Genomic DNA, 19,129 nt, shown 5'->3' on the forward strand with positions numbered 1-19,129 from the left:
ATTTCATGTCCAAGAGTTTTTGACACCAGCACCTTTCTCTGAAGAAAGCAGTTGTCGTGACAATGTCAAGATTTTCTTTTTTTTTTTTTTACAAGAGGGACAAAACCTGTCATGGAGCCAACCATTGATTTGAGCACCATCATTACAGATGCAAACGTGGTTCCTCCAAGACAGACCTTTTGTTTCCATATATGAAGACAAAACATTAAATATATCTTGCCCTTTGCTTGTTTTGGACAGCTCTTTGCAGTGGAAAGTTTTTTTGAATTTCACCATCATTTACGAATCTTGCAAATGCTACAGCATGACATTTATTAGTGAAATTGACCTACCTGGATAGAGAAGCTGTTGTTTTTCAATTTATTACACAAAACCTCTTTAGTATCATGTGACATATCATCAATATGTCGATTTATCCTACTGCTTGACAGTGGAACCTTTTCAATTTCTCATACTGCATTTCGTCCTAGCATTTTACTCACTATAATTTTACATGTTGGCATTATTAGGTTCTCACCAACTGTGCAACTTTTCCTTTTCTGGGCAGTTAGTTCTGCTACTAAATAACTTGCTTCCTGAGCCTTTTCTCTGAATTTGACCCTTTTTTTTTTTTTTTTTTTTTTTCTTCCAACAAAATCCTTATTTACTCTGTTTGTTTTGGGGTTCCATTAGCCCTATAAAACAAACAGCACCTTTACTTGGCTGTGATTTGTGGTTAAGTCTTTTCAGTTTTGCTGGAGCCATTGCTGCATTTGTAAGTTGTTTGCCACAGACGATGCACAATGAATAGGAGACTTTGATTACCAGCTGATGTAAAACCCATTGATATGTAGCTATCATTGTAAAGACTGAGTGTTTTGCGTGTTCCCGTGGCGGGGTCGGTAACCTGGGAGAAGGAATTCCCTCTTCCAGGGCTGAAAGGAGCAACGATGGATTGTAATGAATATCCATCTCTGGAGCCCACAGGTGGCAAAGTTGTTAACTCTGTCTCAGAACACGAGTCCAATCGTCCGAAGAGACTTCGGACGGAAAAACAGATTTCAGATATGCCAGCATTTCTTATAATGCACTCATTGTCCACACAACCTGTCGGCAAGCTATCGCCTTTTCTGATACAGAAATGTTTAGAATCGGTTGTTGGATCCCCTAAAATGGTGAAGCGTCTCCAATCAGGAGACCTTTTAATTGAAACCTCAAAAACATCTCATTCGGAAAAATTGTTAAATTTAACAACATTCAACAATATTCCAGTGTCAGTTACGCCCCATAACACCCTGAACTCGTCTAAAGGTGTTATCAGTGAATGGGACCTATTAACTGTTTCTGAAGAAGAAATAGTACAAGAGCTTAGCGAACAAAAGGTGACACATGCACGGAGAATAATGACCAAAAAAGATGGCAACCTACTACCAACTAGGTCTATTATTTTGACGTTCAGCACTCCGAATCTTCCATCTTCTGTCAAAGCAGGTTATTTAAACTGCAAGATTAGACCTTACATCCCGAATCCCATTCGCTGTTTTAAGTGCCAGAAGTACGGCCATGCACAGACTGCATGCAGAGGCGATGCTGTGTGTCCTATTTGTGGCTCTAAGGAGCATTCCCAAGGAGAGTGTACAGTTTCCACTCCTACTTGCCCAAACTGTAAAGGAAGCCACCCTGCATTTTCTAAAGCATGTGACCTCTGGAAAACAGGAAAAAAAATCCAGAAATATAAAGTGGAGCATAAAGTTACATATCCTGAAGCAAGAAAGCAAGTGCTATTAACCATGCCTAGCAGATCATACGCATCAGTGACCAGAAGTAGCCGCTCAATTGCAACACAAACAGATGTCTCCATAGAACCAAGCAGTTCTTTTTCCACCTGGGCCAAAACTGCACTGCTAACATCCAAAAAGAAACTTACAGTCAATGAGACCAACAATACACCAATTAGTATCCCAACTGATGCTATCTCATCATTGCCCGAAACAGCAAAATCAGCAAATGTTGAAGACCAAGAAAAAGGGAAACAATGCAATAGGAAAATGGAAATTGATATTCAACCAGAGGATGAAGAGTCAGTTTTAGAATTATATGCTAATGATACCATAGAAACAGGACGCCCAACCTTTTCAAAGAATGAAAAATCAAAACAAAGCAGACTGAAACCTTCTCAGAAAAAACAGTCAGATCAATCTTATTCAATCAAATCCAAACAATGAATAAATTCATACAATGGAATTGTAGAGGATTACGTAGTAATTTTGATGACCTGAGTGATTTACTTTTTCAAACAAATGCAGTAGGTGTATGCTTACAGGAAACATTTCTATCACCAAAAGTCTCTCTCAGATTCAAAAATTACACCATGTTTAGACGAGACAGAGATTCTGATGGTCCTGCCCGTGGGGGCGTAGCTGTTCTTGTAAAATCTACTATACCATCCAGACATCTCCAGCTACAAACTTCCTTAGAAGTTGTTGCAGTTCGGATGGCATTGGGAATATCATTAACGCTTGCATCCATTTATATCTCGCCCAATTATCCTTGCTCCCTGGCTGAACTTGACAATCTAATTGCACAACTGCCACCTCCTGTCTGCTTATTCGGTGATTTCAATGGCCACCATCCATTGTGGGGATCTTCCACCATGGATAGGAGAGGCCAATTAATTGAATCATTCCTGGATAACCATAACCTGACTCTGCTGAATTCTGGCTCTCCGACTTATATACAACTACCTACAGGTACTACCTCAGCCATAGACTTGTCCATCTGTTCAGCATCTCTTTTTGCAAGCATGAAATGGTTAGTGTTGAATGACCCATTCCATAGTGACCATTTTCCTATTATCAGTTCAATTGAAACCCAGGCTGTGTCATGTCCAAAAGGCCGTACTTCTTGGAATTTTTATAAAGCAGACTGGGTAAACTACTCAGCTTGTGTCCTTCTCGACACTCAATATGTTCAACATCAACATATTGATGACGTAACTGACCACATTACCAGCCAAATCCTATATGCAGCAGAAATTTCCATCCCAAAATCAGACCAATGCAAACATGTACACAAAAACCAGTGGTGGAATACGGATTGCTCTAAAGCAAAAGTAGAAAAAAACCGTGCTTGGAACCGGTTCCGCAAATGCCCAACTACTGCCAACCTAATTTTATACAAAAAACTCAGAGCCAAAGCAAGGCAAATTAGGAAGAAAGCAAAACGTGACTCCTGGATAAGCTTTGCATCAACTATTAACAAAAATACTGACACTCGAATTATATGGAAAAAAATACAAGCTCTCAATGGAAAATTTCCTCCTCAGCAGTCCCCGATAATACAATGGAATGGGCAGGACCTATCCTCTTCTACTGACATTGCAAATGCTTTAGCAGAATCTTTCTATAACATTTCCGCCTCCTCCTCTTATGTCACCTCCTTTCAACGCATTAAATCTGTTGAGGAACGTCATAAATTTAATTTTTCAACTAGACTCTCACTTCCGTATAATCAACCCTTTTCTATAGCTGAACTCAAAGAATCCTTGAGCAAATCTCCAAATAGTGCAGCAGGACCGGACGGCATTCACTACAGTATGCTGAAGAATTTATGTGAAGCTGATCTCTACATACTATTACTCTTTTACAACCGGATCTTCTCAGAAAATACATATCCTCTCTCATGGCGTCATTCCTACATTTGTGCTATTCTAAAACCAAGTAAAGATCCTTCCATAGTTGAGAATTACAGACCAATATCCTTGACAAGCTGTTTGGGCAAAATCTTTGAAAGGATGGTGCATAAGAGGCTCATGTGGGTGCTAGACTCCCAAAACGTTCTTTCCGATCACCAATATGGCTTCCGTAAAAACAGATCTACCCTAGATTTACTACTCAAAATTGAATCTAACATACGTAACGCTTTTGTCATGAGACAACATCTGGTGATGGTGAACCTAGATATTCAGAAAGCATTTGATACCACTTGGCGTCATGGTATTATTAAAGATATACATCAGTTGGGGCTGAGAGGCTACCTTCCACAATTCATCCAGAACTTTTTAAGATTACGCACCTTTCAAGTCCGATACCAAAACATGCTATCAGCAACTCACATTCAAGAAGAGGGTGTTCCCCAGGGTTCCATACTGAGTGCTACCCTATTTGCTGTTCGGGTCAACCACATATTGGAAGAACTTCCAAAATCCATACAAATATACATGTATGCAGATGACCTCACCATATCCTGCCAGTCACAAAGTATGAATACTGTTGAAAGACAGTTACAAATTGCTCTTTCCAGAATAGAATCGTGGACCTTACGTAATGGATACCGCCTAGCTGAGCAGAAATCCACCACTACTCATTTTTGCAAATTACGGTCACTGCATCCCGATCCTGAGCTAAAGATCAATAACATTTCAATTCCTCTTGTTGACACTGTCCGTGTTCTTGGTCTCGTACTGGATAAGAAACTGAACTTTAAAGCACATGTAGCTTATCTTAGAACTATCTGCTTGAAAAAGTTGAATATTCTCCGGTGTGTGTCATCTATGTCATGGGGTGCTGATCGACATACCTTGATCCATCTTTATCGAGCCCTCATCAGATCCCGCTTAGACTATGGCTCTCCAGTGTATGACTCTGCGAGAAGAACTACTTTAGAGCAATTGAACACGATCCAGCACAGTGCGCTGAGAGTTTCTCTAGGAGCTTTCAGAACCTCCCCTGTTCAGAGCCTTTATATCGAAGCTCATGAGCCACCTTTACATCTTCGGAGGAAAACATTACTTTTGATGTTTGCCGCAAAAATTCGCAGTTTGCCCTCCCACCCTAGTTGGAAATATCTGTATAATACCGAATGGGAGTCATTTTACAACAGTAAGCCAAATGAAAACCGACCTGCTGCACTTAGACTTAGAGAACTCACTCAAGCATGGAATATAGACATCAGCGATATATTTCAGGACATGACACTTCCTGATCCGCCTTGGACAAATATTTCTGTTAATTACGACGATTATTTTCAACAGTGGGGTAAGAACACCTTGTCGCCCTCCAACATTGCACAATTACATGAAACTCACTCTTCTAACTCAGAGGCCTGCAAAATATATACAGATGGATCAAAAACTGAGACCCAAGTAGGTGCTGCAGCAGTCTTCCCTTCAGTCACCATTTCTGTTTCATTACCAATAGAATGCAGTATCTTTACTGCTGAACTTTATGCTATTAATTTAGCTCTCGACCGGATAACTGAATTTTTAATTACGACCACTTTAATATACACCGACTCACTCAGTGCTGTCACTGCTATAATAAGTGGTAACAACTCTTCTCACCCTGTAATAAAACAGATCCGTTCTAAGCTACTTGCCTGTAAGGAATTGAAACAAACTGTGACATTCTGCTGGATCCCAGGACATTCTGGAATAGCTGGCAATGAAAGAGCGGATCATGCAGCCAAACAACCAGAAACCACCATTACGCAGAAATTTCAAGTTCCATATACAGATTACAAACACATTATCTGTAAAGCATGTTATAACAGTTGGTCATTAATCTGGAAAGGTTATCCAGGAAATAAACTCTACCAAATAAAACCGGAACCAAAGCTATGGCAATCCAGCTTCAGCAAAAACAGGCGAGATGAAATAATTTTAGGAAGGCTAAGGATTGGGCATATGCACCTCACTCACCTATATCTATTAACTAATGACAGCGCTCCACAATGTACATTCTGTCAAGCACAACTGACAATTCGCCATTTATTAGTGGACTGTCCCCACTTTCAAAATATCCGCTTAAACACCTTTAAATCAATAGCTAATACACAGTCATCAATAAATTTATTACAGATTCTGGGTGATGATTCTAATGAAAAAGAACTATTTATTTTCCTAAATCGTATCGGAATATATCATAAAATATAGTTATATCCACTATTAGAAAGACACAATATGGCCCTAGCAGCCTATGTGTCGTTAAACACAACAACAACAACAACAAAATTTGCGTGTTCCTGTTGCACTAGTGCAGTGAAATGACTCAGAAGATTGTAATCCTTCATCACTAACCTTATCAGAACTGTCCATAGGCTTATACTACTGCTTGCCCAGAATCCTCCTTTTCCATTTCACTCCTCATCTTCAAAAATTGCCACATTGGACCATCAGATATGTTTGTAAAACACAAATGCTAATAAAATATAAAACAGAAGGGCATAATGTTCATGTTTATAATCTGGCACAACCATCAGGTCAGTGGAGCTTACAATAAATCATCAATACAAATGTTAATTGTATTTAGCAGTCACGGGCTTGAACCCCGGTCCATACAAAGAGTGCGTGCTGCCTCACTCACTCTCCTGACCACCCAGCTATGTCAGGCCTGACAATGAAAAAATCGCAAAAAATACGAAAACTTCACAATAAAATTCACTTCAAACCTACACAATCCATGTTTTGCAACATTTACAACAACAACAGTTGGGAAAGGTAATTCGGGAGGAGGCTAAAGTCATCAGCTTATCATCCTACCCTCTGTGCATTACAGTGCTCACCAATTATCAATGGCCTCCCCTATCTAGCATAAAAAAATTGAGAAAGGACTCAACCAAATGAACACGGTCATACTGCACACTGCCATATGGGGCTCAAAGACCTTTAATGAAATTGCTAACGGGGCTACTCTGTTACTGCCCATCACTGTGAACACTAGCATTGTGTGGAGCGCGAAATTCAAAAAACAATGTTTATTTTTTTTTTTTCAATCACAATGTCTTGTGGAACCCCTAGCGACATCTGGTGGACCCCTAGGGTTCCACAGAACCCCAGTTGAGAAACCCTGACCTAAAGAGTCATTTACACTAGTGCTGCACCTAGACTTTGTTTGCCCTGGGTGATATATTCATCTGGGGGGCCCCCCCTTCCAAAAATTAAAGGTGGAATTTTTAAAATTGAAAAATAAAGGAAACACCCAAAAATTATTCAAATCATAATTATTTATTTAAACTTTAATGACTAGTATATTATATATATAAACTTAAAAAAGTTTTCACATTATTACCTTATGATATTTACATGATACAAATTTATCTATAACGTCTGATGTTTTTATATCTTTTAGTACATCTTGTTCTATTGACATAATGGCCAATCCATTAATTCTTTCTTGGCCAATTGTTGCTCGTGAATATTTTTAATCTAATCATTTTGAGTCTTGAAAAACTCATCCCTTGGGACGTGCCCATAACTGGCAATGTTACTGATATCTGAAGAGAAAAACGGTGATGTTGGAATATAATTAAACTAAGTTTTTTCATTAATAAATGTCAATAATTTTAAGCAACCAAAATTTTTTCCTTTTAAAACATGCTGCAAAGATTGGATTTCTTGACATAACTCATTGGCATTGATGTTGCTGCTCCCATCTTTGCCAGTGAGAATTGGCAAAGATGTTGACATTTTGTTTCTATTACCCTTTAAAATAAATTCATGAAGGTTTCTGATTTTAGAATAAAACTTTTCATCTTAGTCTTAGTGAAGATATTTCATTCATCTGATCAAATCTTTCTTGTAAGATAACAATAGCTACATCGATTGTTATATTAAAAATTTCCATTTCAAACTTTTTGGTTGGATCAGTACAGCGTTTATTTGGTAAAGTTTCATGGGTAAACTCACGATTCTTTTCTAGAAACTCATACTTCTGGTATTTAAAGTGAGTACCTTTCCATCGAGACTAAAATTCTTGAATAGTGCTACAAATAATACAATCATATACATCATCAACTGTTTTCCCACTCACTGATTTTTTTTCTTCTTACATGGAGATTTTAATTTATCTTCTGAGTGTGACAGCAATGAAGGGTTTTTCTAATCAGTTTGTTATTTCTGATGAAGCTATAGTTGAACAGCTCTTCTTGTAGGTTGACTTTTAAGTACAATTAAACTAGAACATCTTGCTTCATCTTCAAAGTATGTACTGCTCAGTTAGGTGGCTCTTTACTTTACCCTTCTGCAAAATGGTTTTGTCTTGTTGCCAAGGCATTGAAATATTAGCATTAGCATTAGTAAATGCACATTGATGCAAGAAAGCAAAGCACCTCCATAGCCAGGTGGGAAGAAGCAGCAGTGTGTAGCACACGCTGCTTGATTAGATCGGGGTTCGAGCCCGTCACCACCAAATACGGAGGATGTGGAGAGGTCAGGGAATGACCACCACATATCCTGGAGCAATATAGCCTTAGTTGCTAATGCTCCTTAAAAAAAAAACCACAAAAAAACCCAAGAAAGCAAGCTTATATAGCATCAGCCAAAAAACTTCTAATTTCACCCATCCACTCACTCCAAATGTTTGTCTAGTTCTGCCTTGAATCTATTTAAGCTATCAACTTCTACACAACAGATGGAAGTTTGTTCCAGCAATCTAAAGGCAAACTTCCACACATCTATCCTACATCTGTCTTTTCTCAATTTGAATTTATGTCCTCTCATGCGATTATTCTGAGCAAGAAGAATCCCATCAGCATTGAGCATGCTCAAACCATTCAAGGCTTTATATAACTCACTCAGATTACCTTGCAGGTGCCTAGTCTTCAGACACTGTAATTTGCAAAACTTAAGCCTTTCTTTGTAAGAGCAACAATTTGTTCCATTCACTAATCTTGTTGCCCTTCTCTGCAATCGCTCCAGCAGTTCTACATCCTTCCTAAAATGAGGCCTCCAGACCTGTATACAGTACTCAAGGTGTGGCCTGACCATTGCCTTATACAAGGGTATAATCACCTCCTTATCCCTGCTAGAAAAATTCCTATATATCATTGAAAAGACACTGTGAGCTACTCTTGAAGACCGTCTGTACTGCTCAGAAAACTTTATATCTGCCTGCATAATTACCCCCAGACACTTTTCATCTACCACTGTTAGTTTAGTACTACACAGTTAATACGTTACTCTGGGCTTACTGCTTCCCTTATGCAGTACTTTACATTTGTCAAAGTTAAATTTCAGTTGCCACCTCTCAGCCCATCTGTTCAACTTTTCTAGATCCTGTTGCAGCAGTGTACTGTCATTAGTGTCATTAACAACCCTGCCAACCTTCGTATTGTCTGCAAACCTGGACATTAAGCCTGATATACCATCGTCAATATCATTAATAAATACAGAAAACAACAATTGACCCAACACTGAACCCTGAGGTGTCCATTGTTGTTTTCTGTGTTTATTAATTTTCTGTATTATATGTTCCACTTTCCAACAGATAGTACTGTGCTCTAGTACAGGTTGCAACTTGTAATGTACTGTGTAGCGTGCATGTCGAACAGTTTTAAAAGTGAATCTTCATTATTGTAGCTTTTTGTTGCATTAAAACTAGGTTTAAATAATAAAAATAGGCAAAAATTAATTTCTTTTAATACCTGATTATAAAATAAATAAATTTACTGTAATATAAATAATTTATAATTAAAGTATTATATTAAGAAACAACCATTTTTTTTTATACTTAAAAAAATTAAAATATCATCAGAATTCTGGCTCCCTACATTCCCTGTCCCTGGGTGGCTGCCCGTATCCAGGTACGGCACTGATTTACACACATCGCCCACTATTTACCGTGCTCAGAAAAAACAGCTCAAAAATCACAGTCAGCTGTCACTCCAATATCGATTCCTTCTAGTGCACCAGCATTACAAAAATCAAGCATTAAAGTAACAGTACTGAATAGCCAACTACCAACAGTGGTACAAAAAAAAAAATGGATATTGAAACCAATGAGGCACCTGGTGAGACAGTCTTGGAACTCTTTGTGGAGGAAGAAATGGACATAGGACACCATACTTTGCCAAAAAAGATAAATCTAAGACTGATAAAAGTAAGCCCTTGGCACTTGGAAGTCAATTGATGGATCCACCAAGCCCATGTAATGGCTAAATTCGTGCAGTGGAATTGCTGTGGATTTTGGCGATTATGACCTCAGAATGCATAACATTTCTCTTATTCTTAAGGATAGAATTATGGATGTCCCTGCTCATGGAGCAGTTTTAATCCTCATCGGCAACCAGATTCCCTTTCAACTGTTGCGACTTAACCAGCATAAAGGCTGAAGCATGCATGCACTTGATGTGCATGCTAATAAAAAAGATTTTTATTAACTGTGCTTAGCAATAAATATATATAAATAGATCTGCTCTATTTATTTGCCTCCTGTGACTTGACTCCTGTGCATCAGTAGAGGCATATGATGCAAGAAAGCAAGCTTATACAGCATCAGCCAAAAAAAAAAAAAAATTCTCTGATTATGTACCTGAATGTTTTTTGTTTTTTTAGAGTTTGCTTTTGATAACTTCATCCTTTGTTCCTACTGCATAGAATTTAAAAACTATTTGAGAACGCTGTAGCTGCCCTTCTCTTTGCCCTCGACAGTAGTTGCATCTTTAAGTAAATTCTTCATGAATACACCATGAACATTGCCACTTAGTGGCTCTTTTATCTGCAGATTCCTAATGATGAAGGATTGCTGTTAATATTCAGTTAAGGCTATTTAATTGCTATTTCTCATTGCCTCTTTGACTTGCTGGTGTCAAAAACATTCATCCAATAAATTCACCAGTCTTGTTACTGTGTGAGTGACAGCCAACATAACCCAATAAATACCTTGAAAGATGTCCTTCATTATATGATGTGATGTACTGACCTCTATTTGTCTGTACAGTTGTTTGTTATTCTCTTCAAAGTCATCATACCTATAGTACAATTCTATCTTTATTTTTTATTTTCCAAGTTTTAAGTTTGGAAACCGAAATGAAAGCAAAACTCTGAGTAACAGTGTCTCTAATATCCTCACAGTGTGACTACCCTTGATGACTCGACCAGTACTTCAAATTATTGCTAGTATGAACCAGAGCTGTAATGCTCAATATGTTCTACATTGATATCAATATTTGTAAAATAATAAGAGAAGTTTACCTGAATATAGTACATAGAACACATCCGTATGATACTCTCCAGAAATTAAAACGAAAAAATTGAAAATCTTACATTACAGCAACAAATAATTAAAAATCAATTGAACACAATTAAAAATTTTAATTAAAATTAAAACTTTTAATTGTGTTCAATTGATTTTTAATTATTTGTTACTGTGATATAAGATTTTTGATTTTTTTTGTTTTAATTTCTGGAGAGTATCATACGGAAGTGCTCTACATACTATATTGAGCTAAACTTCTCTTATTATTTTACAAATATTCAAATTATTGCATATTCATTTTAAATTTGTGTGTTCATTTATTTATTATAATAAAGATTTACTTCTGATTTAAAAAACGAAATTCTTTTTTTTTTTTTTTTTTTTGTAGCACTTGACATTGTTTATTTCGAAGCTGTGTCATTCATTTATTTACAATTTGTAAGACTTTCAGTAGATTCATTTCCATTAATCATATTAATTATCTATATTGAAAAATGAAATTTCTATTTTTCAATAATTTTTCATTATTGATTGAAGTAAATTTAAAAACTGTTATCATTTGTTAGAAAAATATAAAAAAAAAAATATTTTAGCCGTACTATGCTTAGCTTGCTTTGAATTTTTTTTTTTTTTTTTTTTTTAACTCTGTTGATTCCCTTTATTATAAGAGAATTTAACAAATAATTGAAATTGCATGGCAAATAATTTTATGCTTAAGACTGTTTATTTATGATACAGTCAGACAGAAATTGAAGATATGATAAGAAAATCAACAAATCTGCTCCTTACCCAGACATTGAGTGGCTGCCTATTTTCACTTATTAAGAATCCTAAATTAGGTTTACTTCAGGTATGACTTAAAATATACAGTATATATATATATATATAAATATATATATATAAATTCCAATTCAGTTTTTCTGGTCTACAATAATTCTGTTATTTTTAAACTTAGAGGTGTTTTGTAGTAAATATCTTTGTAAAATTTAGATATGATATTCATTATTTATAACTAAGGATTATTTTGCAATAGCCAAGTAATTTTAATACAGTGTTTATATTTCTGAGGTCGAGGATTTCCTGTGCGGACGTGCCTTTCTGCCGCTCTTGGAATAGAGAAGTTTTTTCTGATTTATTTTCTGCTTTATTAGTTTAAATTGACATATTAACTTATTTCTAGAGTAGCTTTATATTCCTATTTACGGTACTTAAAGTTAAAATAACTTAGAGATTTTGTAGGTATTACTTAGTGTCGGAAAGGGTATCAAATCCACGTGTTTACCGTTCATAAACGGCCGCCATTGCTACGTGAAAATTAATCAGTAAAATCTATTAATCTTGTCGAACTTCATTGGCAATTAAATTGTAATTTTAACTGTACATATAACCACTTAGGTTACGGAACATAAATAATTAGTAAAAATAAATAATTAATACCTAACTTGATACGGAAGTTATATAAAGGGATTTCGTAGATAACACTTGTTACTGAAACGCAATACAGCATATCCGGAATTCGATAGCATTAGCTTTGTATAGTATAGTGCATAATATAATATTGTCAATTAATCAGTAGATCTGTTAATCTTGTTAAACTTCATTGTCAGTTAAATTGTACTTTTAACTATATATATATAACGACTTAGAGTACAAACGTAACAAATAATTAATACATACTTGATACGGAAGTTATATAAAGGGAACTCGTAGATAACACTCGATACTGAAAAATAAATATAGCGTTATAACTGTGTTAAGATACAAGTTTAAGGTTTTAGTTTTGTTCTGAAATTGTAATTTTATTGACATTTAAATCGAAATCATGACTCTGACCAGAGCAGCAAAGCAAAAGGCTCAAGCTAATGGGAGTGCTGTGACTCAGGGGAGAACTGAGGGGGGCGGTTGCCCCCTGAATCACGGCCTTTTAAGATGCACTGTTTGCTTGATGTTTGCGGAGCAATCGGGTACGGGACATGATACTGCCATGGGGGATGTCTTTGTGTGTGCACGATGCAAGGAGTGCAAGGAAATTAGGCGACAACTCGGCGTTGTTATGGGCCTATATGAGACCTTGAAGGACAGGGTGGATGCCCTCGAAGGAAATAAATTGAGGGGCCCATCAAGCTCTCAGCTGCCCACATCAACACCAGAGCTTGGACTTGGTCATCTTGCAACACAGAGGCAGCCCCCAAGGCAGAATGCGCTGGTCCAACAGGAACTAGTAGTTGTTGGTGACTCAATTGTCAGGGAAACGGGGAACATGCTTTGTAAAAAGGATAGGTGGAACAGGACCAGGGTATGTCTGCCAGGGGCAAAGGTTGATGACGTTGTAGAGCAGATATCATCTTTTAAGGGCACAAAAGGTGATATAGTTGTACACGTTGGCACTAATGATATTAAGAGTAGGAGACCAGCGGAATTACTTAACAAGTACAGGTCACTGTTGAAAAAAAGCCGTGATGTAGGGTTGAATTTGAAAGTGTCTGCAATTCTGCCCAGACACGGTAGGAGGGAGTATATGATGAGAGCCTTGTCGATCAATTCGGCCCTGGAAAGATTGTGCAAGGCTCAAGGGGTAGAATTTTTTTCAGCCTGGACTGTACTTGTTAACAGGAGAGATTGCTTCTACAGGGATGGGATACACTTAAATAGAAAGGGTGCAAGAATATTTGCTGATGCTATCGAGGCAGTGTTAGGTGGGTCGGAAAACTGCTAGCTTGGGGGGAGACAAAGACTAATGGATTAACAGTAGCCACGGGCAGAGGTGAAAGAGATTCTAGCACTGCTTCTATTAGAATGAGCAGAAGCCTGAAAAACAAGATGCAGGATATTTCAGAGACTGCTGGAAGTCATTGCGGTACAAGTAAACACATGGGTTGTGTTAGGGTAGCTAAGAATAGAAACAGGTGCATGTATACTTGCGTGTACACTAATGCTAGGAGTTTAGTAAATAAATTTGATGAATTTGAGGTATTACTCAAAACATCAAAGGCAGATATTGTTGGGATATCAGAGACGTGGTGTCACACAGATATAAGGAATGCAGAACTGGAATTTGGGGAGTACAACGTCTACAGGAAGGATAGACAGGATAGGAAGGGAGGAGGGGTTATGCTATTAGTTAAAAAACACATAAAATCCAAGGAAGTGAAGCCAGTTGACATCGCTGGACAGTGCAGTGTTGAGTCAGTTTGGTGTGACATAAGCATAGGTAAATCAAAATTGAGAGTAGGAGTGTGCTATAGGCCTAATGACTCTGATGAGTATAATAAGATACTGTACAGGGAAATAGAGTGGGCCAGTAAATCAGAGAGTCTTATAATGGGGGATTTTAATTTCCCAGATATTGACTGGAATTTGTGGGTTGGTCACTCACACACTAGCAAGGCTTTTGTGGATTTATTGGATGATTGTTTTCTACACCAGCATGTTCGGGAGGCAACTAGAGGGAGTAATACTCTTGATCTGATTATCAGTAGTGATTCTTCATGCATTAGGAATCTGCAGATAAATGAACCACTGGGTGGCAGTGATCACAGTGTGCTGAAGTGGGATTTACTCAAGGAGGTAACTACCATCAGAGGTAAAGGGAAGGGTTTTTGCTTTCGTAAAGGAGACTATGCTGGTCTGAGACAGTATTTAAATTCTATACAGTGGGACCAACTGATGATGTTACCAACAGCAAATTCAAAATGGGAAGCATTCAAGGAACTAATCTTGGAAGCTACCAGGCTTTACATACCAACCAAGAAATATTGTTCAAGGTTCAGGCCTAAATGGTTGTCAGATGAACTAATGAGACATATGGCAGGGAAGAAAAATGCATGGGATACATACAAATTAATGGGTGACGTGGAAGCCTATGATAGATATAAGTTGGTCTGTAACCAAGTCACAAAGGAGATTAGGCAGGCAAAGGCAGATTATGAGAAATCCTTGGCAAAGGATGCAAAGAAAAACAGAAAAGAGTTCTTTACCTATTTAAACTCAAGAAGGAAAGGGATGAATCAGATTGGTCCACTGGATGTTGATGGTTCAACAGTTGAGGATCCAGCTCAGGTGGCTAACAATCTAAACGAGTATTTTGCATCTACATTCACACATGAGGAGTTATTCAGGAAGGGGAATGTCGTAGGTGAAGTAAACATTGGCAGTGAGCTAGATGATTTTCTAATAACTGAGAGGAAAGTGGAGGAGAAATTGTTGAGGATAAACATAAAAAAGGCACCCGGGGTGGATGGGATCTATCCAGTTATATTAAAGGAGGCAGCAAAGGAAGTAAGCAAACCCCTAGCCATAATTATGAGAGCTTCTTTGGACTCAGGGGAGGTACCCATGGACTGGAGATGTGCAAATGTGACCCCAATTCACAAAGGAGGATCAAAGGCTGACACAAGTAATTATAGACCTGTTAGTTTAACTTCGGTTCCAGGAAAATTAATGGAGGCACTGGTTAAAGAAGCACTGCAGGATCATCTGGACAAGAATTCAGTTATAGCTCAGACACAGCATGGGTTTGTTAAGGGCAGGTCTTGTCTGACCAATTTGATTGGATACTATGATGTAGTCACAAAAGAACTGGATGCAGGGAATAACTTTGATATTATATATTTGGATCTTAGAAAGGCTTTTGATACTGTTGCGCATGGAAGACTGCTGCACAAATTGGAGAAATGTGGCATTCGAGGCAAATTGCTGCTATGGATAAAGGGATGGTTGAGTGGCAGAAGACAGAGAGTGGTAATCAATGGACACTGCTCAACGTGGACTAATGTTATTAGTGGAGTTCCTCAGGGTTCAGTGTTAGGTCCATTGTTGTTTTCTGTATTTATAAATGATATTGATGATGGTGTATCAGGCTTAATGTCCAAGTTTGCAGACGATACAAAGGTTGGCAGGGTTGTTAAGGACACTACTGATACTATGCTGCTGCAACAGGATCTGGAAAGGTTGAGCAGATGGGCTGAGAGGTGGCAAATGAAGTTTAACATTGACAAATGTAAAGTACTACATATGGGAAACAGTAACCCCAGATCAACGTATCAACTCTGTGGTACTACGCTGACAGTGGTAGAGAATGAAAAGGACCTGGGGGTAATTGTGCAGGCAGATATGAAGTTCTCTGAGCAGTGCAGACGAGCTGCAAGAGTAGCTCATGGTGTCTTGTCAATGATATACAGGAATTTTTCTAGCAGGGACAGGGATGTGATTATTCCCTTGTATAAGGCATTGGTCAGGCCACACCTTGAGTACTGTATACAGGTCTGGAGGCCTCATTTCAAGAAGGATGTAGAGCTGCTGGAACGAGTACAGAGAAGGGCAACAAGATTAGTGAATGGAACAAAGGGTTGCTCTTACGAAGAAAGGCTTAAGTTTTGCAAATTACAGAGCCTGGAGACTAGGCATCGCCGAGGTGATCTGATAGAGGTGTACAAGGCTTTGAATGGCTTGAGCATGCTCAATGCCGATGGAATTCTTCCTCTTGCTCAGAATAATCACCTGAGAGGGCATAAATTCAAATTGAGGAAGGACGGATGTCGGATAGATGTGCGGAAATTCGCCTTTAGCCAGCGGGTAGTTGGTTTGTGGAATAGACTTCCATCGCTTGTTGTTGAAGTTGATAGCCTAAACAAATTTAAGGCTCAGCTGGACAGGTATTTCGAACGAATTGAGGGGTGAAATGGGAGTAGTGGTTGTTTTTTTTTTCTTTTTTTTTGGCTGATGCTGAATAAGCTTGCTTTCTTGCATCATATGCCTCTACTAATGCTAATGCTAATGCTAATATATAATCTATTATGAAATAATGGAAAGGTAATAAAATGAAGAGTAGAAAATGTATATCGCATCAGATTAATGCCATCAAATTATTGATTAAACATTACATCAGTCTGTAATCTAATTACTATGTAAGAGTGTATATGTACAATATAAGTGCCCAAAGTGAGTCTACAGATCAAAAAAAGCAGATGTATGATAAAACTTTAGCTTAAAAGTATGAGAGTACAAAGCGAGCCATTAGGCAAAAAGAGCCTATAAAGACTAAGATAGCCAGTGCTGGTTTACTTCATAATTTACTTCATAAGGACAATCTGTGCTGGTTGTCTCTATAAATAAACATATAATTAGCAATAAAATAATAAAAATATAAAATAAAATAATGATTATGAGGCTAATTATTGATAATAGGATACCTTGAATGGTACATTTTCAAGGGCTAGCACCATTCAATATATCCAAACAATAATTAGCAAGGCTATCTATCTATTTGTTTGTTATTTGCCTGTTTACCTAGATCCAAATTATCAAAATTTTGGGCATTATGGCAATCTATATTTAAATTTAACAGCAAACAGGCAAAATAACAGCTGTTATTTTGCCTGTAATTTTGAATGTCTCTGAGCTGATAACAGTTGTTATTAGCTCATAGACATTCAGTTTCTGCTGCATGCCTTTTCTATGGATACTTCCACAGTCACTTTTCTTCCAAATTGCTATCTGTAATTTCACCACTCGCTTTAAAACTGTTCTGAACACATTCTTCAACTAGTGAGCATACATTCACTGTCCAACTACAAATTCAGAGAACCCACTTCTTCTCTTCCTCATTTATCTTTTCTACTTCTATTTTTCTGGAACAACCTTCCTTCACATTTATTTCCTGAAAATTGCAATCTACAGAAATTCAACTGTAATATCAATAAGTATTTTCTGTCTTCTCAGCCTTCAACCCATGCACAGTACAAAGTACTGTAGGTTCTAATACCATTCCTGTTTGTGGTTTTCATTAAAAAAAAAAAGTAAAGTAAAACAATTCACAGAAACGTGTTTTATTCAAAATGGTTGTGGCTGCTATAGCTGTTTGAATTTGCTGTATAGTTTTTAATGGTAAAAAATCCTAGTATGTGAATAACATTGTATTGTTTTTGTCATTTGTTTGTTTGTTTTTTTATTCTATTTTAGTTTTGTGATTATTATATCTTTTATATCCTAATGATTTTTTCACACTCAACGACGGGTAGTGGTACCAGGTGCATATGGTGGTTGTTATGTCCGGTTACTATCACTATTGGCTGAAGAACTCTTACTATCCTATTAACTCCAGGGGGCTGACATCTGGTGAGTATGGGCTTGGCACACCCAAGGTCCTGAGCTGGATATCATCATTCTTCTCTTTCTTGGTGATTCCTTTCTACTTCTCTCTCTCTCGGTAACTCGGGAGGTTTTTTTTTTTTTTTTTTTTTTGCTGGTGCAGCATAAGCTTCATGCTTCCTTGCACCATATAGCTAATAATAAGCCATTTAGGATTGCAGCTTACTGTAGTTCCATGGGAGACCTATTGCTCCTAGATTCTTTTGTATCATGCTGGTGGGTAACAGTGATTGGAATCGTTATTACTTGTTCCACATGCCAGATTTCTTTGACCTGCTTAGGTATGTGTACCTCCTGATCTTTTCCTTTTGGGTTTTTTTAGAGGTTTCTGCTATGTTGATCAGATAGGTAGCGATTTTCTTCTTGTCAGTGAGGGTTATGACTTGTCTAATGTGTGGGATAATCTTGTCCATTATTATGGTGTAGTTTTTGATTAGGGGTCTCAAGTACAGTCTTGGGTTCATATTTGTAAAATGTACACTTTCTTTGATTAGCTGCTATTTTTGCACTGGCTTCAAACTGGTGAGTATGGGCTTGGCACACCCAGGGTCCTGAGCTGGATATCATCATTCTTCTCTTTCTTTCTTGGTGATTCCTTTCTGCTTCTCTCTCTCTCTCTCTCTCTCTCTCTCTCTCTCTCTCTCTCTCTCTCTCTCTCTCTCTCTCTCTTTTGGCTGGTGCAGCATAAGCCTCAGGCTTCTTTGCACCATATAGCTAATAATAATAATAATAATATATTATCCTTGTGACTTGTTTGTGTCTATGAGTGTAATCCATCTGGGTGATCACCCTGTATAATCGTGGTAATGTGTCGGATTGTTTCTGGGGCCAGGTGGCATTGTCGACATGTTATCTATCATTCCATAGTCATGTATTTCCTGTATTCCTTGGTGTTGATTACCTGGTTTTGGATGACAAGCATGAATCCTGTCTCAGGGAACAGCCTCCTGTTCATCAGCCATGCATTTGATGCCATCTGATACGTGCCATCTTAATGGAGGTCATTGTATTGTCTGCTATGGAGTGTC

The 19,129-nt window shown here is 37.6% G+C and overlaps 1 protein-coding gene across 2 annotated transcripts in view; it reads left to right on the plus strand.

Annotated features, from left to right (window-relative positions):
• The window catches only part of Sec15 (exocyst complex component Sec15), a 654,019-nt gene that overhangs the window by 272,751 nt on the left and 362,139 nt on the right, over positions 1 to 19,129 (plus strand). For both annotated transcript variants that reach the window (XR_016546976.1, XM_090374206.1), the window contains exon 12: positions 11,691 to 11,802. Coding sequence is in view for 1 of the 2 variants with exons in the window: in XM_090374206.1 (XP_090230332.1) it covers positions 11,691 to 11,802 (112 nt within the window). In the remaining variant the exon portion in view is untranslated. The remainder of the gene's footprint in view (positions 1 to 11,690; positions 11,803 to 19,129) is intronic.

The sequence above is a fragment of the Mastigoproctus giganteus genome, chromosome 5, assembly GCF_048544385.1.
Source record: "Mastigoproctus giganteus isolate SK-2022 chromosome 5, ASM4854438v1, whole genome shotgun sequence".
NCBI lineage: Eukaryota > Metazoa > Arthropoda > Arachnida > Uropygi > Thelyphonidae > Mastigoproctus > Mastigoproctus giganteus.